Below are 24,694 nucleotides of genomic sequence, written 5' to 3'. Positions count from 1 at the left end.
CACAGAGACTCAGCAAGCTGGGAGGGAATAGCCAGGTTTTGGAAAGTGTTCAGAATACAGATGTTGCCTGAGAAAATGATAGGAGGATTAAAACCAACAGAAAGCAGAAATTTTGGGGGTTTGTTTTAGTTGTCTAAGCAGGAGCAGTATACATTTTAAAGTGTAGCTTATATGGTTTATATGAAAGGCTTTAGAAAATCTGGCCTGCTGATGATAAACCTGGGCTTGATTACAGTCTCGTATGCAAGGGGAGAAGGCTTTTTGGAAATAATATAGTTTGTCTTGCATTACTGCCCTGCCTTGAGCATTATGCTGCAAAAAAAAACAAGTCTGAGGCCAAGGCAATGGGTGTTATTCTTGTGGCTTCTATTACCACTCACCAAGCTGTTGGTCACAATTTTGCACAGTAAACTGTGCACATGTGCCTACTGGCAAGCATGCCTAATACATTCCTGTGCTCAGACTCTTAAAAGGCTTTGTGCCTTCCTAGGAAAAGAAAAGAAAAGGGAAAAAAAAATAAAACCACTCCTGGAATTTCAGCTGAAAGTGTGTAGTTGTGATAATACTTTGCAGGTTTCCTGTTTAATTTGTTCAATGTGTTGAGCTTCCATGCAGATTAACTATATAATCAAACACTGAGGGTGAGGAGATTGCAGTGCTTTGCCAAGCTCACCAAAGTCGAGGGAGAAGTTATCTCCAGGCGAACATTATCAGTGAGTCTTTTGCAGAGAGAATATGGAAATGCGTGTTCCTTATCTGCAATGATAGCGTGCAGGACACACACTTCTGAAAAAAACCTGCTAACAAAATGACAGATATTCAGGACATCTGAATAGGCAGAGATCTAACACCTTGCATGCTTTCGTCTGTTAAACTCTTCCAACAATGTGGGACTTTAGCTGGCTTAAGCGCTCCGCTGCTTTGTGAGGTCTCATCACAATGCAACAGCCCTTTCTTGCTGTTATCACCCCTGTTGCTTTCTCACAATGTCTGTCAAACCAGGGGAGGTCTGTAGGTCACAGAGAGAAGTCCTGACCAGGGAGTGTGAAAAGCTTGGGGTTAAACATGGGCACCTTTATGTGTGTCTAATTGACTCTTAAAATGTGAGGCCCTCCCGGTGTTTCGGCAGGAGGAATACAGATACAGTGGATCCCGCCACACTTTTCATTCGAGCAGCACCACTTTCAGGGTGCTTCCACGCTTAGTTTCCACTGTTTCTCTTCAGGATTTGTCTGTTTGCTTTGCTACCTGGCTTTTGCCGTTCTGTGACGGCTGGAACGTGTGAGGGCTCTGCTGCCGCTGTACCTGAGCTGCTCACAACCGCACTGCCCAAAACACGACCAGCAGGAAATGTTGGGAGGCTCCCTTCCATCTCCACAATACATTTCGACCGAGTCATCCTGTCCCAGATGGCACCTCAACCTCCACCCATGTGTAGGAGATGCAGAAAGTGTTTTCCTTGCCCCTTCTCCCTTGCTGCTGCCAGCCCCAGCGAGCCCCAGGCGGAGCAGCGCGCAGAAGCCTCGCCGGTGGCGGGAGTGGTGCTGCCCGACAGGCGCAGCAAGGAGCGGTGGAAAGGAGCCAAGCTGGCAGGAGATGCTGTGGGGACAATGAGGGAGGGGGTAGGAGGCGAGTGGAGGGAGGTGTCAGGGGGAGCAATGTCTAGTTATCATTGTAAGCATTTTTGCTTCCTCTGAAAGCGTTTTTACCCCGCAGACAAGGTCTGTCTTGCCAGCGCTGGAGAAATTGGCACAGACTGTGATGAAAGTCAACTGCCTCTTGCAACAGTGGACGCTGTAGCTGATCTCAATCCAAGCACCCAGTCCTGTAGTTTTATCAGCACGAGCTTTCTCATATGCCTGGCAGGTCTGATTAACTTTTGCAAAACTGCAGCTGAAAGGAAACAAACATAGTGTAAATGAAAAGGAGAGAAAAAAAAAAAAAAAAAAGAAACAATCTCTTTTCTGTCATGTCTGTGAACAGCTTTTACTGCTTTCCCTGGAGACCCTGCATGCTTGGACAGTGAGTTACTGTGAATTAGTGAGGGTCACTGCCATTGATAAAATCCTCTTTTATGTTTCCTGGTAACTCCTGAATTATGGCAAGAGTTGAGCATATTAATTCAATGCTTTTTTTTTTTTTCATTGGCAGTTCTAATGGAGGTAAAAATCTGCAAGTCATTTTGAACAGATAACATTGAATTAAAATAAAATTCAGGAACAAAATGGCGTCTCCCTTTTATTCCCAGTTTCACACTGCTATGTTGACAGGAAAATCAATAATCAGCTGAAGTCTTAAGCACAAAAATTTTGATCCTTGCAATTGTGGTTATTCTTTTAATTTACACATGATACGGACTAGGACTATAATAAGTGAAATATGGTTAAGAAAGGAATATTGCTTTTTTATTTCACACCTCTGCAGCTCCTTTTCTTACATAGTGACAAAAGACTATAAACTTAACGCTCTGATAACAGAATGAAACCGTAACCATATACCTCAGTAGTAAGGCTGTTAATTAGTGCTAATTATTTTTGTCAGAAAATTTAAAGATTGGTATTTTTCAAAAATTCTTTCTCTCTTTTGGGTAAATGCCTGAATATTTACACATGTGTGCTTACGTGAATGTATGTATATATACAAATACACATACACTCAGAAAAGTATATATATTTAAACATATTGGCTTCAGAATGGTGTGTGGGCATTTGTTTTTCAGAAAGCAAAAATTGTTTTGGCAGCATTTTGGGAACACTCTGGAATTGCCAAAATTATGGGGGGTGAGGGGGTGGGGGTGGGTGTAAGAGGGAGTGTAAGGGGGTAGAAAATGGAAACCAACGTATAAGAAGACATTTTGGGGGAGATTTCTCTCTGGTCATGAAATCCTGGGCCTTACCCGATCCATCCTAGTGCCACCCTGACACATGTGCCTACCCCCTGTGTAAAACCTCCACCAACACCCTTCCCAGAGAAGGTCTCCCTCTTAGATGTTTTGCTGATGTCTAGGCTAAGACTTCCTGCCAGGGACTTGTTTTCCACACCAGCAGAAGTGCATGGAAAAATTTGTCACCTTCCTTTTAATCAGAACTTTCAATCAGAACTCAGGCTTTCCCTGGACTTCCGTGGGATCAGAAAGATTGCGTGACATGTTGGAGAGGCCATGCTGCTGCCTGCAGCAGGCAACTGCTTATCAGATATGGGTGTATCCAGTTCTTTATACACGCCTCTCATAATTATGGCCGTGATGGTGCTGCTTGGTTTTTGTCTGACTGGAATAATAATTAAGGGCAATTGACATCAGCAAGTCTTCCCCAAACACACAAGTATGAGAGATCAAAATGTAATCAAGTGTATTCCAGGTTGTTAAAATATCTTCTTGTACAGGACCATATTGGAGACCTGTTGGTGTCCCAATGAACATTCTTGATCTGCATGTTATGAGAACCATTTGGCTCTGCTGGCAGTTTGTTTCCTTGGACAACATTACAACTGTTCAAGAAACAAAACACACTGCAGCTAGAGATGCTGCACGGGAATACTGACTCCCTGGAGGTACAGACCAACGACAGGGCACAGCTGAGCCAGGATGGACTCACAAGCTGTCACCCACCAGCTGACCAGCTGTAGCTCCCTGTATTAGCCCTCCCTGGTTGTGTGGTAAAGGTGTTCTCTTAAGCCCCAGGGGGAAGTAAGGTTAAACTAGGAGTTTTTATCTTAATACTGGATCATGGTAGAGGCTGGTTTACAGCTAACCCACAGGATCAAATGAAGTCCCACAGAGGGACTGCATTGTTCTTGTGAAGCCTATGCTCAAAAATAGGTACTGCTTGTGAAAAATTAGAAGTCTAACTTAGAAAGCCCTAAATGGTTTGAGATTTACCCACACAAGAAGCACCTTTGCTACAACACAGTAGAAATTGAGATGCATCAGCTGGAGCTGTTCAGTGTGCAGGAGCCATTGGCTGAGCATTTTCAATGCAGTGTCTGTCCCCTTCTGGGTCCAAAATACCCTTAATTGATATTGATTCTCTTGATGGGCTTCCAAGACTCTTGTCTCTTGCCTCAGGGAAAAGATGGGGCCAAGCTGAGGTTTGAGGTAGGTGTATAATGTGGGGTATAATGTTTGGCAAGAGCAAAAGCCTTTCCCTCAGATTAGGGAAGGTGTTGAGTATTTATTTATGCTTTTACCTCCTTGTCACATTACTTGCACCTGGAGCCTTCAGATAGCCACTTACTCAGAGCAATCAAAATAAATAAAGCAGCAAGACATCCTCCCTTTCTGTATTGCCTACCAGGGCTGCCTGCCACAGAGTGCTGTCTTGTGTCTAGATACACATGATCAATTAAGTGTTGTTAGTGCTTCATACTGTATTCTGAAGCAGAACTTTAGTTTTGCTAAGGCTGTGTATGGCTTGCAGGTTGTAAGACCCATGTAGGGGGACTCCAAAGGGCCAAACTAGGCTGTCATTAGTTATGCCCTTATGCTTCAAGGGTGATACATGTAACACAAAAATTATCCTTATTTTTCAGGTTTTGATGTAGAAGTGTTGCTAGTCTGATTGGTGTTTTGCTCTCTGTGGCTTGCCTATCTCAGCTTGAGTTAGCACTGTTTTCCCATACGAGAATGGCCTAATCACCAGCTTGTTCTTTTATTTCTTTAGCGGTGCCTCCCAAATTGAAGGAAATGAAAAACCAAGAGGCTTCTGTGGGTCAGAAGCTAGTGCTAAGGTGTGAAACCACTTCAGAGTACCCTGCGCTCAGATTCAAATGGTTGAAGAATGGAAAGGAAATAACCAAAAAAAACAGACCAGAAAATATCAAGATCCCCAAAAAACAAAAGTAAGTACAAAGACATTTCTCACAAATGGGGCTGGGAGGGATGGGGAGAGCTGTTCACCAGAGCACAGGCATTGTTAATTGCAATATCAGAAAGCTAAAAGCTGTTGAGTTACAGAGGAAGAAAATTTAGGGAAACAGACACTGACGTTATTTTTCTTGAACGTATGGATGAAGAGGTAGTATGGTATAAATATTTCATAAATAATTTTCCCTTTTCAAGCTCTATTTATTTTCTTATAGCCAAAGGCTATAATTGTAACCAGTAAAATTGGAGACAGGCCATTTTTAAACTACTGACGAGAACAGAGGTACCTTATGTTTATTGTCTAAAATCCAAGAACATTTAAAATATCAAAGAAATGTGGATTTGGAAATATTTTTGAGATATTCTTTGCAAGCAATGTAGTCCTTAAGAAAGGCTGAATGCTGCCTGCATTAGCTTTGAATGCCTTATGCAAGCTTGTAGTAGTCTTTTACCAGAAGCATTCCCACACAAGCAGAAGGCGGCACAGGTCTAGCAAGTGTCAGATGAGTAGCAAAGCCTGCAAATATCATCCTCCTGGCTGGGAGAGAGTGCCCCCTACATGTCACTACCAGTGCCAGAACATGGTCTGGTGCCTTGTTTCTGCCAGGAAGGAGAAGCTACACAATGCATTTTTCTGCACTGAGACAGGACAAGGCTCTTGCTGTTTGGTCTCTACCTTGTTCAAGTTAAAGTTTCAACTGTGGCCACTCATCCATCAAAAGAAGCTATGAAAATCTGTTTGAACACAGCCCTTCAACTCTCACGTCTGCTTTTAGTAGGCAGGGCTGCTATCTGCTGTACTTGGCTATGTCTTCCCTTTGTATAAGGTGAAGAGGTTTTGGGGTGGGCTCTGCAAAAGATCTTTCCTTTCAGGGTGTCAGGTGCCCCCATACTTCTTGTCAGGTCTCGTCTCATCTCATTAGGCAAAACAGCAGCCAAAATCAAACAGGTGCATAACCTTTCAGAGTTACTCAGGTTGAAAACCAGATGTCCTGCCCTCCCTTGCAATTTCTTGCACCCCAGCCTGGGGCACAAGGTGAAACACAGAGGGTGGGAGAGCAGCATCACTGCAGCCCCTGTGCCACGGTCGCACAGAGAGCAAAAAGGAACCTGTGATGTCTTGTTCCAGCATTTGCAAAATGGAGCTGTTCCAGGTGGCAGATAGCCTGGCAAATTGTCTGGACCCATTTGCAGGGCCATATGTCTCTGCAAGCGTTGTATTTTCAGTCTATTCTGTAAAGAAAGTGTTCAGGTCAGAGCCTGGTCCTCAGCTTCCCCAGGAACTCAGCGCTGCCTGTGGGGGGCAAACAGTATTTTCTCTTCTTACATCTTGGCTGATGCTGATTGATCAAACTCACTGGAGCCAGGATTTCACCTTCTGGGGCTTGGCTTTGTCAGTTCAGCATTGAATCAGTAAGCGCCTTCTGCCAGCTCTGTTCTTTCTCTTTTTTTTTTTTTTATTTTTTTATTTTTCCCCCACAAAACTTTAAGGAGCTGGCAGAAGGGAAACTAGCTAATAACTATTGATTAGAGTGTGCATGGGGAATGCGTGAGACTATTTTTCAGGTTGATGTGCCAAAACATGTTTAAAATTTCCCAAAAGATACATAATGAAAAAATTGAAATTGGGCCTTTTGCTGGAAAACGGAAATCTGAAGTCCAGTTCCCCCACTGTAAGTGGGCAGAGTGTAGGCTTTGACCTGCATGTCACACTTCTGCGTGCTACCCCCACCACAAGGGTATCACTCATCATTGGAATTTCTCTCTTCTATTTTCTATTTTAAAACAGAAATGTTAGAGTGGAACAGAGAAGCCCTTCCAGTTAGAGATGTGAAAGTCACTAGATATAGAGTACGAGAAGGGGAAAGGCAAGAGATGTCTGCTAACATTTGAAGGATTTTCCTTGCCTTTCTACTTTGAGATTTTAGTTTGGGGATGCATCAGTGCTTTGCCATTTTTTCTTTTGCTGTTTGTGTGTGCTTCCAGGACTGAGTAGACGTGAACAGCTTAAGAGGAGATAGATTTCATTTTGATAAAAAGTGGGACAGGCACTTATTCTAAGCCTAAAGGGAAATGGGGGAAAATACAGTGCAAATGAATGCATTAAAAAACATGCAGATTACGATAGACAAAGCCACATTATAAAGACCCCATTGCAAATGAAAGGAATATCGATGATCAAGGAGGTTTTTCCTCACTTATTTTCTGCAGTTTTCTCTTGATGGCACATTGATAAATGTTTGTCATGTTTGTATGCTGCCATATTGTGACAACAAGCATTTTAGTGTGAATTTTTTACTATTACCACGTGTGGGAAGCATCAGCTAGGAAGGCTAGAGTTGTTGTAGAGCTGTCTGGGATTAATGTCTATTTTAAAGGTCAAATAGCTGCATAAAAAGTAGGCAATATTTCTGAAGAACCATTAGCATGCATGGTACCACAGTCTTACTGACTCCTTCAACCTGAACACTTGAGAATAATGCTTTCCACATATTTATAAAAACCTCACAAAGTTTGTAAGTAGTGCCCAATGGTCATATTTTGCAAGAAATCACCTTTCTCATTGCGTGATGGCAGAATAAAACCCTGCTCATTGTTGGGAAAAAAAAATGTTTCTGAGGCTATTTAGCTGTAGGTTTTTTAACGAATTGCAAAAATATCTGGCAGAATGATGAAGTGTCTGGCTCAGAAACTGAAAATTAATACCTTAGCTTGGCACCTGGAGTATGCATGGAAAAGATAATACTGCAGTTTGGTGTTTATTGGGTGCATTTGGCCAGCGTGAATACTACTGGTTCAAAGGATTTGCAGAAGTGGGGCAGATGCTGACTGTGTATTCCTATTTTTTAAGAGTTCAGAAGACTCTGGCAATGCAGGCTTTCTCAAAGCTTAGCCTTCTGAAGATTGCCTTGCATGTAAAATGAACTCAGGGGATCACTCCTCTAAGCTCACTAGGATGATTTCAGGGTGGTTGCTTCAGAAGGCGCAGAGCCCCGACATGTGATGACATATCACACCGAATGACTGTGCCCCCCGTCTCATTTACACTGGAAAGTCAAGAGAAACTGAATGAGTTTAAATTTTAAGGAAAGTCATTTAAAGCACTCACTTTTAGCCTAAAATTTGTCATGGAGTAAGAGCATGCAGTCAGCAGCAATTACTGCTGCTCTTATGATTGCTGATGAGTCATGATGCCATGATTGATTGATTGATTGGTGTGTCCAAGCTCTAAGCTATTCCTTTGCGTTAATGGATATACAGAAAAAGTCAGGCAACAGACAAGAGGTTTTCACCTGCTATCTAACTTTCCCATGCCGTCCATTTGTAGTGGTATCATTTCATTTTCCATCTCATATTTCAAACCCAGGTAAAGCCTGCACATTTGTGTTTTGGGTAGTGTGCTGTACAGATTCAGACACTCTTTATTATGTGAAGAGAGAGCTTCCTCAGGGTTGGGGTTTTTTGGGGCAGAGGGAAGGTATTTGCCACTTCACCTAGCTAATGGCTTTGGATGCAATAGTGCATGACAAAACTTTGTGTGCAAGTGCCCTGTACCTTGGGCTTCATCCAGGCTTAGCCTGGATATTTGCCTGCAGACAGGCAATTCTCGATGACAGTTGAAGGCTGGAAGCAAAATTAAATCAAATAGTCAGATAAGGTGGGCTGGGACTGCATTCTGCAGACGTATTTCTTTCCCTTTCATGTATGAATACAAACTCAGCAGTGTCAAAGCGGCAATGAGCTAAAGATACAGCAGAAGCAAATCTTATAAGGAGAGATATTTTTTGGTGTAGCACGGTCTAGACTAAAAAAAGGACAAGCATTTGAATACAAAATCCCTTATGAGGGGCTTTAAGTGAGTACAGTTGGTGTACTGTATTACTAGGGAGCTACTTCATTTACAGCCATTAATAAGTCATCTTCTGCTCTGACTGTTTTGAGTTCTGTCTTGATATGTCCCGATAATATTCTTAAGGCTATAATTATTCATAATATTTCTCCTGCTCTTAGAGAGAACACTCCTTACACAGGGTTTGTTTTTTTTTAAAAATAAGTCTAAATTTGGCTTGTTAGAAGTAGTTTTGTAAGAAATACGGTCACTTCACCTATTTTAATATAATCATAAAATCATAAAAGGAAGACACGATTCCTTACCTTTTCCTGTAGGTATAATGTAAAACAAAGAGAATAAAAATAAATGTTTAAGGCAAAGAGTTTCTTCTTCTAAAAGCCAAGAGTGCCACAAAGGTGTTTTGCATCAATATTACTTAATATCATACCGAGAGGAAAAGAGACTGCAGTGGACATACGCTGGATGCCCAAATAAAAGTGATATAGCTGCAGCTGTGCTTCTTGCTTATCATTGGGTTGAAGTGAGTTCCTCAAAAAACAGAGCCTGTTTACATTGCCTCTTGAAGCACCCTGAGGCTACAGGCTGCTTTCCATCTAGATGAATGTCTGCAGGCATGACTAAAATATAACCTGTGGGATATAGGAAATATCGCATGTCCACTCCAGCTGTTAGGTGGTGTAGACTACTGCTGGACATTCCTGGACAGGCCCTTAACAGGCTGTTGCAAAGGCAGGTGTGTAGGTGGCTGGCAGGAGATTGAAGAGCAGGCCATTTCTACTGTGGTATAACTACAGCTGCTAGTCAGGTGCAAAATTCCCACCCAAAGAGACAGCAGCTTTCACCTTCTGGACACTTCTGTCAGTGTCTCAACCACATTTTTCTCATATATTTATGGTCGCCACCAGCTACAGTCTGTTCTTGTATGCCATCTGAAAGGCAGCCCGGTTAATTACTTCCCAGCACTGGGAGCTGGGCTCCTAACATTGCCTGAGAAGGAGCCATAGTAGTCAACGGTTCAGTTGTTTACTGTTTGAGCAAACCTGAGCAAATTGCTAATCCTAACCTGGCTGTTCCTCCTTCCTGCAAGCCCAGCAGCCTCAAGAAAGCAGCCGTCTTTCATGACATGAGGAGAAACTCCTGTAACATGGGTTTCTACCACAGCTGGAGTCCACTTAGCATACTTCTCTCATCCCATGAAGGCCACAGTGCTGACTCCTCAGCAGTAGGACCTTTGCATAGAGGGCAGGGAAGGTTGAGTTGCCCATAAGTAGGTATTTGATAGGAGACAGGATAGTTTGCTGTGCTGGAGGGAGGGATGGCTCGCAAGGATGCGTTGGAAAGTGGCATTGAACATTTTGGTTGCTCCTGCTACAAGTGTCTTGTTCCTGGTCTGAACCCAATCCTGCTCAATGGTTCCCAGAACGGGTAACCAGTTATAATTTCTGCATGGAGAGTTAGGAGACATGGCTATGCCAAGGCAAAACAACTCCTCGAACATTGTTTAGCTTGGCATTCATTGCTAGACCTGCTGGTGACTATAAGCTTTTAGAGTGAAGAATCCCTGCCTCCTGGGGATCAGTTCTTCATGTTGGGGTAGGCCAACTTAGGGAAGCCAATGCCTGTGCACTCTACTAAGTTACTATTCTGTATATAAATGAATAGGCTTTCCTACAGGCAAAAACTTCTCCAAAACACTTGTTTTAAACAGAAACTGGGAACAGCAATAATGTGTGTATTTTCCCCAAGCTAGTCATTCTCCACAGTCTAGGTAATAGGATAATTGCCATCACATGAGTTGGGGACCCCTTGAATGACACCAGAACATATTCCTACCAAATTAATGGGTAGGCAGGAGTTCTGCATTTTAAAATCTAATCTTAAAACCTTGGAGACTGATTAAATTACGTCTCTGAGCCAGGAACAAAATGTAGCTTCATGCAAATTGTGCTCCTGCCCATAATTTTTTGTTAGCACTGGAGAATGATTTACTATGGGGGTTTCAGAGGTTGTTAAAGAGAGTGGTGTGTCCTAATCTCATGATTATTTAGTCAGATGTTGGAAACTACAGTGTTTACCCAGAACTCTGCTACTGGCAATATGAACCTGTAGGAAAGGGTAATCTATTTTAATATTACACCCATCTCCGTGGCATCTGGATACTCAACAATTCAGCTGAGAGAGGAAGGTTGTTTTTCAGATTTCCTTGAAGAACAAGACTCCTCTCAAGCAGAAAAGCATAAACAAGTATTTGAGTTCATTAATATGCCTGTTTTCCAGAAGCCTGTAAGAGAGATATTTTTTTATCCTCCTCCCTTCTTTCAAACCTGGATAGTGTTAATGTGTCAGTAAGAATGGAAGACAAGATGCTTTGCTGAGAGGAAAATAAAAGAGTGCATTAGTCGATGCAGTGACTGTTACTCCAGTACAGGATGTTTACATGTTTTTTCTGATTTCACAGGAAATACTCAGAGCTTCACATTTACAGAGCCACGTTGGCTGACGCTGGGGAATATGCATGCAGAGTGAGCAGCAAACTAGGGAATGACAGTACTAAAGCCAGTGTTATCATCACGGACACCAATGGTAAGGTTTGGCTCTTTGTTTTACTATCACATTCAGAAAGACCGTGTATTAAAGCTGCCACCAGGACAAAAGGGTTTGGAGGAGGGAAAAGCTTTGCAGGTGAAGTAGAAGTGGAAATGCTGAAATGTATTAGGTGTGCTAAGAAAATTATTCAGGCCTGACTTGCCTGCAATATAGTTGAGAAGTTCGGTTTTCCTTATCCAGACAAAAGGGATGCCTCCTACAGATCTGAGGAGAGATCAGCATTTTCTGTGAGATGCTTTCCAACACCAAATCTAAGACACAGTATAAATAATCAGGATAAGAAGAGGAAGAAAGGAAGGGAATATTATTCTAATTCCCATAGTGCACATGAGTAGCAGAGGCATGATAGGCCTGTGGGGAAGGTTTCATTTAACCTAAAACATGTCCTAGTCTGAACTTCTAAACCAGCACTCCTCTCTTTGTCTTCCAAGTAACATTTGTATGGCTCTGATTGCCACTATTTTTACTTTCACAGATGTTGATAGGTTTTTCTTTTGATTTCTAAAATAATGGAGGCAAAGACATGAGTGAATTTGAACAAATATCATTAAAGGCATGAATGTAATTCAGGTACTGTGATTTAAACTTATTTATTGAGGAGCAGAGCTTCTCATGAGGCAGATAGCATTCAGGCTTACCCAAATGATTTAAAATTATTATAGATTGCTGCTTTTGCAGGGCTCATTTCATTTACAGGAAGTTCCAATTGCTTCTGATGAAATTTCATGGGTGTTTCCATTGTACACAAATGTTTTAGCGGTACTGTTTCTCCTTGGGAATGCATTAGAGGCTGCAGTTCAGCTAAAATCTTGTTTCTTAAGAGTGACATAGGCTAATTCAGCTCTTATAATTCAAACTCCAGTGTCCAGCCGGTTGTGAAGTATTAAAGGAACATGCCCTCATTAGCAAACAGAGCAGAAGTTCTATGCATATCTGAGATGGGTTTAAAGATGTTGTTGCAATGGGAATTTACCAGGGATGCTTTCCTCTTCCATGTTGTGCTCTGAAATGGGACATAGTTGTTTAAATAAATAGAAGAACAAATGTAAACCTTTGCCAGTGGGATTTGTCTTTGGCTATCTGCTGTTTTGTGGTCACATGGTAATTGCTTGACTGTTTCGCTTTGTGTATTTGCTATTCTATTTCATCAACTAAAGAATCTCAAGTGCTAAGATTTCATACTAGCTGTATGGTATTATAATCATGATCAGATGTCAGGAGACTGATATAAAAGATTAGGTGTTATTTACCAGAATGTTATTAGGAGAAAAAATGGGTAAGTGTTTCTGTGTAGCTTTGTAAATGCTCTTGGTTTCCATGAATACAAATTTTGGTTGCTCATTAGCTGCTTACATGGAAAGCTCCTATACTGTTCCCAAGATACTGGAACTTCCAAAACTCACCTTTAGGCAATGATACAGATAAATGCAAAAAAATGTTTGGCCATCCTCTATTGCTTTCTCAGACAAGGAATGGTGACGTGGCTGGGGAGTACATGTGGGACCTCATTCCTATGCTTCATGACACAGATTTTTCAACTTCCTTTGGGCTGTGCTGAATAACAGCAAAACACTCCTGCTTCAGGGGGATGGGAGCTTGGTTTTGAATAAAAACATTTGCAGGCAAGCGCTGTTATGTGCTATAACTGATATGTTAGAATCTGTCTAATCTTGTGAAACGTAAGTTGTTTAAAACACAGCCATGCATGCAAACTGCCTTGAATGGATCCAGTCTAAACCTGGAAGCTGGCTCTTGTCTGTAAAGATCTGAACTGGAAACTCGGTGATATCTGAACTGGAATATCTCAGTGATATTTAATAATCTAGAATCAGGCATAGCTGCATTCATTGGATGAATAAATCAATCATGTGTATTTAGTGACCACACATACATCTGAGCCCCCTCTGCTTGTTGTTGCTTATAAATTACCAGTAAAATTGTTGCTAATTTTCCTCCTAATGATGGAATTTTCCATCTGGATCTGAGGAACAGCATGGGCAACATCTGGTGACTTAAGACCAATGGATCCCTAAGGCCTCAGAGGGCAACATCTGCTTTGCAAACAGGGACAGACCCCCTGCACGGGTGACCTCCTCACCCCTCTTTCCCCCGCATTCCCTGACCTCTTCCCCTTGCTTGCTTAATGACAGATTTGGGATCCAAACTCGGTAATGAGCCCTGAAGGGCAGTCATTACTCAGGTCCTATATATCTGTGTGGTCCTGCACTACTCATAAGAAAGAGAGAGTTAAAAAAAAAAAGAGAGAAAAAGCAGCATATTTCCTGCCAGTGGGCTTTTGGGGTCCAGTGCAGCTCAGGAGTCCCTGCAGAAAACTGGTGTGTGGACATCTGAGAGTGATGAACCTCTCATGTAAGGCAGAGAAGCTGCTTCTTTCCATCTCTAGCAGATAGGGCGACAGTGGGGTAAAAAAAGATGCATCAGAGGGCCTGACTTTCTTGTGGCCATACTGACCTGCTCTGCTATGTGAACCATAACTTTAATTATGACCTTTAATTTAATGACCTCACCTGGTCCTCTTTGTCATGTGTGCCCTGCTATCTGCAAACTAGATCTTCCTTTCCCTTTAGGCTGAGTGCTTTAAGACTAAGGGTAGATAAGGTGATAGTATTTCTGGGCATGGGGTTATTTCTCTTTCCACTAAAAGATTAGTGGGTTTTGGTATAAAAATCTTGGTTTTAATTCCCTAGAATTTTGTCAAACTTTAACTATTTTAGTTGAAATTTTCTTTGCTGATATATGCCACAGAAGAGCCAGACCAAAGGTCTACCTAGCATGATGCCTTGTCTCTAACATCAGCTAGTAATGGGTAGTAGGAAAAAAACACCTGAAGAACAGGGCAAATGTCTTGGGTTTTTTCCCCAAGAATATGAAAAGCCACACCTTACTGTGACCAGTAAGGTCACATGTCTGAAAATTGCTAACTTCAATTCCCTGCTCCAAAGCATAGAAAAATGAGTGTTTCTCAATAAAAAACTTGTAAAAAAATAATTTTTGTTTTCATGAGCAAAGAGCTTTATTTTTCCCTGATCTCATTCCCAGAAAAGGTAAAATTTTCTGTGTTGAACAGTAATAGTCAATGCAATAGCAACTCCTATCCTTGTTGCTGTTACCGTTATCATTAACATTGCTGTTATTTAAAACTGCCAAATTTGCTCCTGTGAAAGTTTTTGCTACGCATAAACACGCACACACAACACACACACAAAATGTATTAACCTACATAGACTGTTAAATGTTCTCATTTTTACTGAAAGGAACATAAAGCCTTGTCTATAGAGCCATATGTGTGGATTAAAAAGGCAACAAATATAAAAATAGGTAGACAAACACTATTTTTTACTAGTCTTAATAGCAAGCAGTGGGAACTACTCTGTTCTCTTTTAAATTTATAATGAGTATAACTTGCCCACAGGATATGAGCTGCCTTCTTATTTTCATTCACTCCTATTCATGTATTGTCCCCTAAGAAAGATTGTAATTGAGGTCAGAATAGAGGTAAGAAGTTCTCCTGGAGTTGTATAAATAGTGCATAGGTTTGCTAATACAATAGTAACTGCTTTTTTGAATCCTAAATTGTCACTTTAGCCAGGCAAAATTCTTGCACTGAATTCTTTCATGGGATTTCTCATTAACATAAGACCTTACTATGCTTAATAACACTGAGAGAATACTTCATACCACAGCCAAAGCTTTCAATTTTGTGTTTGAAAACGTGCTCACAAACCCCCTTATTTAGATAATTAGGTAAGTGTCCTTGTTTTTTAAAGTGTTGAGCACACCACAGTTCCAGCTGAATGTTTTGTCAGTCTTTTCCATTAAAACCTGTTGACCTAAATCTTTTGCCTCTCTAAGGATGTTTGCTGTGCCCAGCACGACTCAGGGTGCAAAAGGGTGGATTCCTGCAGAGACATTGCAGAAGGTAGCAGTCTACAGTGCTGGATACCTGCTGGGTTGTGTGCAGGATTTTGTGTGAGCACTTATCCTGCACATTTGTGTAAAGTGAATTGATGTAGTTTGAGTCCAGAGTGGGGGCGGTGAGAGAACTTTGCCTGAATTAAAGGGAACATGAAGGGCTCAGGTGATCTGTTCATGTAGCTCAGCTGTAGGCAGAAGTAAGACTTGGTAAATTCATTAGCTACATGGTGACCCATGCAAGCTTCTGGTTTTGTATCCATAGGACTTGCAGTGGTACTAAGAGCTCTGAGCTGTACAGTAGTCAGTAAGAATCTGATATTCAACATTCATTAAAGTTAAGTGTGCTGTTCCTCTTCTGAATGCAGCCAGTAGCTTACCTTCAAGAAGATAGCAGAGAATTAAGTAAATAAAAGCACCACCTTGTGTCTAGTACCCACAGAGCATGTAGCCAACTATGAAATACTTCAGGTGCAAGAAAAGTCTCTTCTACTCACACATTAATCTGCCTGAGACTTGATTAAAGCAGGAAATCAGTGTATCTCTCCTCTCTCTAGCATAGTTACAGGTGACCGATAGATTGCTTTTAACTGGCTGGTGTAATGGGTCAGATTCTCAACTAGTGCAAATCAGCATGCCTGGACCAATTTCACTGATTTGGGCCTCCACATAGAAAGAAATGTGGCTGACACTCAGTTAGGCATAGCAAGTCCCCTAAAAGTAGCTTTCTTTGCAATTTGGCATACTTGAATTGAGGGCAGTGCTCTTATAATCCAATTCAGGACAGTAGGCTCTTGGAGGACTACGAAAAGGTAAAAAGCACAGTAGTTTTAAGAAAGAAAAAGCCATTTTATCCGTTGGATCTCCCTGTGTCCTTGCCCACATGTTTCTGCATGCCTCTGAGGTCTTACCTTCTACACAGCTACTCCTTACTCTTCCATCTATAAACTGAATAACAGAGGTCTCAGATACTGCCCTATTCTCAAGGTGTGTGCTAGTTTGTGTCATTCTTTGTGTAATTCAGAATGTGTCATCTGAATGGTACAATCAATGCAAGAGGCTTAAGTCTTATAACACTGCCAGAAAGTAAACCTCAGGATGACAGAAACCTTGTTTGCTGCTCTGACTACCTGTGATGTTCATGGTGTTTGAATCCTCCTCAGAGCCCAAGTTGTTGTCCCTGTCAGGGTTCTTAGAGACACCTTCAAGGCCTGAATCAAACCCCATGGGTTCAACCAAATAAATCCCTTCAGTTTGGTCAAGCAGGCTTTTTACATTAGGCCTTTGGCAAACTAACTGAAGGAAAAAAAGGGCTGTGATGGCATGCAGAGGACTCTTCACAACACCAGCTGTAGGGCTGTTAGATGTTTGGTTATCACTAGAGAAAAGGTCTCTTCTGAGGAAGAGGACCTCCTGCCTCCCTCAGAGGCATTGCAGCAGAGCTTGTTGCCCAGGGAATGATTTGTCTCCTCTTCGCAGAACAAACAAAGCTCTCTACTTGGAAGCATAGATCAAAATACCAAGCCCAGAAAGGTGGTGTGTTGCTGTGAGTCGTGTGGGCATTGGGGGGGGCTTTTCTCTGTCTTGCCAGAGGAGACAGCAGAAGAGGGAACTGGCCGGAGTATTAAGATCATCAGACTGAGAGGCTGCAGGGACCTGCCCCTTAAAACATCCCAAAATAAGGATCTCTTGTCCATCCTCCAATATTTTTACATAAGAAAGCCCCAGAAAACTATATCCAGTTTCAGGAAACAGCACTTCACCAAAACTAAGTGCTCCTAGAATTGCCAGGGGACAGAAGTGGATAGAGCATCTGAGGTAGCTGCTCCTCAGGGGAACTTAAACATGATGATGAAGGCAGTACTGCAGGCTGCCATCTCCATACCTTGGCAGACTGCAGCAGCAACTACAAGTATTATGACAGAAAAATGCTTCTAGCTCTTCAACTGCAGGCAAGTATTGATGGCTCCCTACAAGCAGCCTCTTTTCTCTCTGCTTCTTGTGTTCAGATGGCTTGTCATGTGAATCTGTGCTGGTCTTCCTGAGTGGAGTAAAATGCCTCTCTTACTGTTGTGGTGTACTGTCCTCAGTAAGCAATACACACAGGTTTTGCATCTTCCAAATGTTAGCATCCACTGCTATTGTTGCTAACACAAATGTTACTAGCAGGGCTTGGTAATGTGTGACCTTGCCACACAATTTCCAGCACGTTTCAGGTGCGGGAGGCTTTGTCTGTATTTTCCACTGACAGGGAAGCTTCCCACCAGTGTCTGTGCAGACACAGCTGGGTTGGGGAGGCAGCAGTAAGAAATGCTCCATTAAGCTCAGCAAGGGCACTAAATGGAACATGGTTTCTTTAATGGTGAAAGAAAAATCTGCTCCAGTTGTGCCAGGTGCTGAGCTACGCAGCTGTAAGACCTGTTCTGTCTCCTGTTGTGACTAAGAAATGTTAATTGCTCGGACAACCCAGCTGCACAACAGTAAACTGCCTCCATACCCAAAAAACGGTCCTGAAAGCTGCCTGGCTACAGGGCACTGTGTTCTAAGACCTAGTGCAAAGGTTTTGACCTTAAAAATTTTACTTATGATACTCATTTCCATGCCATACACCACTGACTATCAGGGAAATACTGTATAATAAGTTCTCTCATGTTAGTGACATGAAACTGGGACATATTGCTTAGGCAAACAAGATATTTGCCAAAGAAAACTGGACCAAAATGAAAAAAATACAAACGAAGAGCCAGCAAGTAAGAAATTAAAAAATAGGCTCAACACTGAGGTTTGATGAGAGGGATGTTGAAGGGAAGACAGTTGGACTGTGTTTTGTTTCTGGTCAAGTTCCTGTGGATTGTTGAAGACAGTAAGAAGAGGGCCACCTGATCTGGAATCACAGAACAGAGTAAAAAAATTCCCAAGCTGCCTTTTCCTAAAACTCTTATTCTTAGAAAAATAATTTTTCTGAATTCTTGTTGTTTGGCCTACCAGAGAATTCTTGGTGTGCCTTGAGGATTGAAGGTGAGACTTCTTCCCTGGCATTTGTGGCTCCTCTCCATCTGTAGAGTAGAAACATATGCACCTGTATTGAACTGCACCACTATAAGGCTGAAAAGTGTTCTGAGAACTTGGAGAAGGCAAAGATTGTTGATGCACACAGCTGAAGGGTGATTTGTTCACACCTAGGAAATTACACGCAGTAGTGGCTTGCATGGTCAGCAGCGCATGGACAGATGGATGGTGTCATTGGAGCAAGGTCTCTATGAAGTCTGTGAAGCCTAAACGAAGGCTTTCTGCTTTCTCCTATCTGCGTTCTGCAAGGCATTAGCCAGGATCTGAGCATGGCAGCATCATCCCCCATAGCCATGAGGCAATTCAAGAAGTGGGTGCAAGAAGTCCATGGCAGTATGTCACTAGCAATAGCGTATCTGTGTAGGACCAGTATGGAAGAGCAATTTTTCTAGTCTCTTTAGAAAATCAACTCTTTGATTTCCATCCCAGAGCCCCCAAGCAGTCATCCCATGGGGGACTGGGTTTGCATGTGTGACTTAGAAGATTTCCCTGAAGTGGCAATTGACATTATTGGATGTACTTACCAGCAATACAAGTGACATGAACAGGAACACGCCTTTGCAAGATTTAACTGCCTAGAAGCATAAGGAGTGAATACTCACACTGACGCCTTCCAGAAGCAGAGCCATCTGCATGATTTTTCCTGTTGCTACTGATCAGTTATTCCCAGAGGAGAATGAGAGATTGAACAACTGATTCCTTTCAGAAGAAACAGGCTTTTTTCTTCAGGCCTACTAGTAGACACCAGCATTTTTCATTTTTTCCCAAAAGGAAACTTTTGCAACTTGGTGTCTGATTGCAGCCTCTGCCCACTGAAGCAGAATTTAAGCTTGCTTCTTTGAGCACTTTTTTCCCCCTTTACCTTGTCCATTCTTCGAGTTGAATGCTGTTGGAGGATCGTCTGACTCCACATTATAACTTCTTATTGCCTCTTGTGTTTTCCAGAGAGCACCAGCAAGATACCAGTATCAACAGAAGGGGCAAAAACTTCTTCACGTAAGTTGAATTAACAGAGTCTTTCTATCTCTTTCTCTTTATTTCTTCTTGAAACTGCTTCTGCAGCTCTGAAATCACTCCCTCCTAGCAGAGAACAATTCACCTGCATCCAGCGCCTCAGTACCTGCATACCGCCTTGAATATTGGAGCTACTTCAGGGACTGAGAAATGAATGAAGAAGTATTAAGCATATTTTTTAATATCCTGAAGATGTATTGAGGATGCTAATTTGGCCTGCAGTTATCAACCTGCAGCAGCCCAAGTGAATAAGTATTTGAGTTGTTAGAAACTGTGTTTTGAAAAAGCACTTGTTGCTCCTGTTCTTGTAAACCCTAGCAGCTGGATATGAATTTGCGGAGTATACAGACATATTGATATTTCCTCCAGAAAGTCTGTTGCCTAGACTGCTGTGCTTCTCAAGTCTCTACATACAATTCCTGACAGCTCTGCGGGGTCTGTGAATGTAGACAGGTAACCCACTGTCAGTAGTCTAACCACTTTTGAAGCTGCCTTGGCATACTAGGAGCCTTCTCCAGATGGTTTCCTTTCAGGCTGGTGGAATTTTGCTTTCAGCATCCGGCCTGCAGTTACGGATTGGACACCTCCAGAGTTACTCCTGGAACTGACCCCAGTGAGAAGTAATTTTCATTATTTTAACTATTAGAGCTACTTTATATATGGACACAACACAAGCAGTTGTCTCTACCGCTGAGTTTGGCTGAGGGAGCTATGGATAGGCATGTATAAGCCGAGCGTCCCAAGGATTTACAAGATGCACATATCCTGCCTGGCAAAGAAGCTGGGGTCCTGCTAGCTTTTTTGAGAAAGCTATGTCTGGCAGAGACAGGTTTTAGTGTGAGATGACAGTGTTTGTAGGCTAGATCAAGGAAAACAGTGTGATCGCCAGATTTTGCATTTAGCATGCCTGCAGCCTTTCCTTTGATGCATCTGCGTGTGTGGCGACCTACTTCTGAAATCTTGGCACTGCTGCCTGACAGAAGAGCCATTGGACGTACCCATTTTCTTTCATGTTCTCAGTGGAGCCTGTCACTGGTGCCTCATTGGATATGTATGAGACCACATAGCTAATAGCAAGTGTCCTGTAACCATTGGAACCATTTTTGTTCAAAAGAGGTGACACGCTGGTCACGGACTCCACTGGGCTCGCCTTGCATTCTCCCTTGTGCAGCAAGAATGCAGTCCCTGCACTTTGCTCCCTTCTTTCCCATGAACCAAATTTCTTGTTCTCGAGTGGTCTCTTTCCTTGCTTGTGTCCCTTCCAGGGCCTGCTGTTACAGTACTGTTATTCTCTTTACTGCTATTGTGCCACTGGAGAGGAAGAGGCTGGGAGGCTCAAAAGGCTGGCTGCATTCCTGATGAATCACTGCACTGCCAGATTTCATGCCAAGCAGCACACCATGCTGTTGTCCTGAAGGAGAGCAGAAAGCAAAACGTTCAGTGGCTGCTTATTGAGGTCTTCTCATGGACCTCTGAGCAGGTCTTTCCCACGTGGCTGGAGCAGAGACCTGCTCAGTCCCAAACCCAGCCAGGTGCCATTTTTGCTGCTGTTCTCACCCAGCCCTGGGTGCAGACCATGTCAGCTTTATCTGTCACCACAGGAGTCTCCCGCTGGCAAATAGAGTCTGGGGGTTTGGGCGCTGCTGATTTTTTCCAGGCCTTGCAAATGCAAATGAGTTATTAGAGTGTTGCTTCTTTAATTGGATGTGGACTATTGTGAGATGCTGGTGTTTAAATCACCAGAAGCTAGGTCTCTTGAAGTATTGCTACAGTTATTTTTTTGTTTGATAGGAGGACTTACAGAGCAGTCTTAGATTTTAAGTGTGGTTTTACTCTGCCTAAAAAGTGACTCTATTAGGGGAGAGAGTCATCTTTTTCTGCATGATGTAACATGTTGTTAAATATTTCACTCCAGAGCATGCAGCATGCCTGACCTGCTTCCTAGGATGCACAGGCTGGTTGCTAGCCTCCCTGACTTCCTTCATCCCTCTCCACAGTGGCACATCACATTGCCACCTTAGGCAAAGTGTGGGCTCTGCAAACTCTTCTTTCCAGCTGATAGCACTCCTCAAGCACACTCCTGAATTCTTTATTCATGCATGACACCCTATGTTTTGCTAGGCACTAAGACGGTGAAAGCCAATGCAGTCACCCAAACATATGGCTCTGGTTTGCTGCGTGGTTCAGGTTCCTACAGCTCAGGAGGTTCAGCCCTAGCTTCAGGGTACCTTACTTCTTCCATTAACTTTTCTGAGTGCTTCCATTGTGTGATTTATGTTGAGGCTCATTTCCTTCAGCTGTCCTACATGATTATTTGCCATCTTAAGAATGCTGCTTCTTTTTCCTTTCTTTGTAACCACTTTGGGGCTGGTGCTATGTCCCCTTTTGGTCTGGAGCATGTCCTGCTCTCCCTTCCAGCTACAACTCTCTGCAGAGTTCATGGCACTCATGGGCCCTGCTCTCTTTCAAGCCACAGAGGTCCTTAGCCATGGTTGTGATAGATCTGGAGGCTTGACTGTCCATTTGGAGTTATGTAGGAAGAAGATAGGAAGCAAGTGTTTCCTGGGTCAGCAAGTGGAGCTTCAAGTCCCACTGCTTTCCACTTTCCTCTGATGCTGTCACAAACAGCTGAAAACTTTGCTCTCCCTTATGCCAGTTTTCTCCTGGCCTTCCCTCCCAGGACTATGGAGCATTTTTGCTGTAACTGATTATTCACAGTGTGCCTGGGACATGCTGTACCGACTTTGAAGTTCTTTGCTTTCTCGAGCTGCCTCGTTTTTTTCTCTGCTTTGGCGGGTTTCTGATTACTTAAAAAAAAAAAAACAATAAAGAAAGCTCTACTGGGGGAAGATGTTCAGGCTCCTCGAGTATAGCAATGTAGCTGTGGCTGTATTCTTACACCTTTGTTGTTACTTCTGTGTGTTGCAGAACCCATGCTTAGGATACAAACTTCAACAGAAGGAACAAACACTTCCTCCTGTAAGTATATAACAAGTTGTTTACATTATTGCTGGGAAGACCCTCAGGTACATATCTTACTCCGTAGCTCAGAAAAAAAAATGTGCTTCTATCTAAACCTACAGTAAGGGTTTGGGAGTGACTGGGTAAGATTCCTGCACTACAGGCGCAGCTGTTATATATGTTATAACTCTCAGACCCGTGTCCTTTGCGGACTGAGAGCTAAACACCTTCCTTCAGGGAGGTCAAAGTGCGCATTTGGGCAGGGCAAAGGAGGAGGAAACTGCTCCAGTGTTTCCTACCTGGAATTCCTTTCCCTGCCCTCCCCACACAATGCATGCCTTCAAACACTGACTCCTCTGCCTGCACAGCCCCTGGTCCTAGGGTAGCTGGAACATCCCTCAGGTCCAGCCATCCCCAGCTGCAGTGCATTTCCCTTCATCTCCATGCCAGCTGGTGCATGGTAGAGCTCCTCAGGCTCTTTCTCCTGTCCCCTGCTGCCCTTGGGAAGAGGATGATGAAGGTGAGCACATCTTTTTGTGTGTCTTCCCTCAGCTGGGACAGAGAACCATAAATTGTTCCCCTTCTGGGGGAGGAGAGGTTGTCTTTCTGCTTGTCTCAGGGGCACACTGCGAGCTGCAGGGGTACCAGTGGGGAAGGTGACTCTTCTTCCTCTGTAGTGATGCTTCCCAGGGAAGCATGCTTTACAGCCATAATCCTGTGCACTTTCACCTTTGAGAACCATCAGGTAGAGCCTTCCAGCTCTTTACTAGACCCAGATCCACCATCTCCCCAGCCACATTTTGAGTGGTCTGGAAGGCCTCTTCATACAATCAAAGTCAGCAGGGTTGCAGGAGGTAGCGTATTGACCTTCTCCTAAAGCACTAAGTATTGCCAGCCGTCAGGAAGGGGATGGCAGGTGAGATAGACCAGTGATCCAGTCCACCCCGACAGTTCTAGTGTTGCTATAAAATATGGTGTGTGTTCTGTAGGATGCTATACATAGATGCATTTAACTCACATCTAATAGCTACTGTAGCAGCACAAGGGGGAATGGTGAAAGCCAAATCTCTGGACACAGTACTCTGAACATTTTTCAAAATTTGTATGAGATATAAAAGATTTAGGTTTTGTAGATTTTGATCTCAGCTATTAGACTGATTAGTGTTTTAAGTGTGTGTTGAAGGAATTTTGGAAATATGATAGGTTATTTTAAAAGACCAAAAGGCTTTCTGCCAACAAGGTGAGAAGAGTTAATGTTTTTGGCCGCCTTCTTCCTCTGATGCTTAGCAGCAGGGTAGGCAGGAATAATGCCTGGAGCAATTTAAAACAGTCATTTCTTTTTCTTCTGTTCTCAGTTGCATAGATGTAAATCAGGAACAGTACTATTCAAGTCACTAAAATAAGTAATGGAGAAGAGAGAGCAGTATTGCATATTGCTGCCTATGCTGAGTAGGAAAGGTCCTACAAAGCAGGAGGGAGCCAATGTTTATTGCTAACAGATGTGAATGTCTACTCACACTACAGAGTGATGAGGGAATTGAGTCTACGTACTTATTCTGAAGTTGCTTAGGGCTTTTCTTTTCTGAATTTCAGTGGGACATGTCCATTTCACACTTGTCACTGTCAATCTTGTAACAGCTACAGGAGATAAAATAAACTGTTTCCTTCCACTTCTCAGACAATAGCAGATGTTTCAGAGGACATGCCAGCACTGTCACTGTTGGCCAGACACTGGGAAAGACCTGAGAACAGCAGAGTGATTCAGTAGGCTCTCTCCCCCGGCCTTTCACAAGTGAAAAGACATGTGTCATGCTTTGATTTTTTGGAGTTCCAGTGACAGACAGGTATTCAGAGTCCAAAAAGTTTTAAAAAATCCCATCTCTGTAGGACAATCCACAGTGGATATCCTGAAACTGAAGGTCCTCCTACCTCTTTTATGTGCACAAGTAGCTACACTCCTCAAAATCCAGCCCATTTTGGGAGTGTGGGCCTCCATTCGTATGTAAAGGAGAAGGGAAAGACTGTGATTTATTCCCAGTTTCACAGAAGGGGCTGGTGAGTGTTTTGGGGGTCAGTAATCCAAGGGAAGAGGAGGAAATTCTTGCTTTTGTGTCCTGTTTCATAGTGTGAGAATTTGTGGTATCTATTGCTAACAATGCCCCTGACAAGTAGAAGTGCTTCCCATGCTTTGTCCCACCCCAGCCCTAGGATTGTTCCATATATGTTTATTTTGTATTGTGTAATATTGACACCTAAGTTACAACTTTCATTTTCCTTGATGATGGAGCTTTCTATGGTGGATTTTTTTCCTGTGGAACGAAGTGAACAAACCAACAGCAATTGGAGCCCTGTGTGATCTCACTACCAAGGGCTGCAGAGGCCATTCTTAAGCA

At 42.8% G+C, this 24,694-nt stretch overlaps 1 protein-coding gene across 10 annotated transcripts in view; it reads left to right on the top strand.

Moving 5' to 3' along the window:
- The window catches only part of NRG1 (neuregulin 1), a 183,960-nt gene that overhangs the window by 26,849 nt on the left and 132,417 nt on the right, over nucleotides 1-24,694 (top strand). For 6 of the 10 annotated variants that reach the window (XM_075080073.1, XM_075080069.1, XM_075080072.1 and 3 more), the window contains exons 2-5: nucleotides 4,662-4,839; nucleotides 11,176-11,300; nucleotides 19,272-19,322; nucleotides 22,269-22,319. In XM_075080073.1, the coding sequence (XP_074936174.1) occupies nucleotides 4,662-4,839; nucleotides 11,176-11,300; nucleotides 19,272-19,322; nucleotides 22,269-22,319 (405 nt within the window). The remainder of the gene's footprint in view (nucleotides 1-4,661; nucleotides 4,840-11,175; nucleotides 11,301-19,271; nucleotides 19,323-22,268; nucleotides 22,320-24,694) is intronic. The other 4 variants (XM_075080075.1, XM_075080074.1, XM_075080078.1 and 1 more) reach the window with 2 other exon arrangements.

This window comes from Phalacrocorax aristotelis, chromosome Z, assembly GCF_949628215.1.
Source record: "Phalacrocorax aristotelis chromosome Z, bGulAri2.1, whole genome shotgun sequence".
NCBI lineage: Eukaryota > Metazoa > Chordata > Aves > Suliformes > Phalacrocoracidae > Phalacrocorax > Phalacrocorax aristotelis.
Note: the sequence above shows the minus strand (reverse complement) of the source record. Positions and strands in the feature narration are given on the sequence as shown.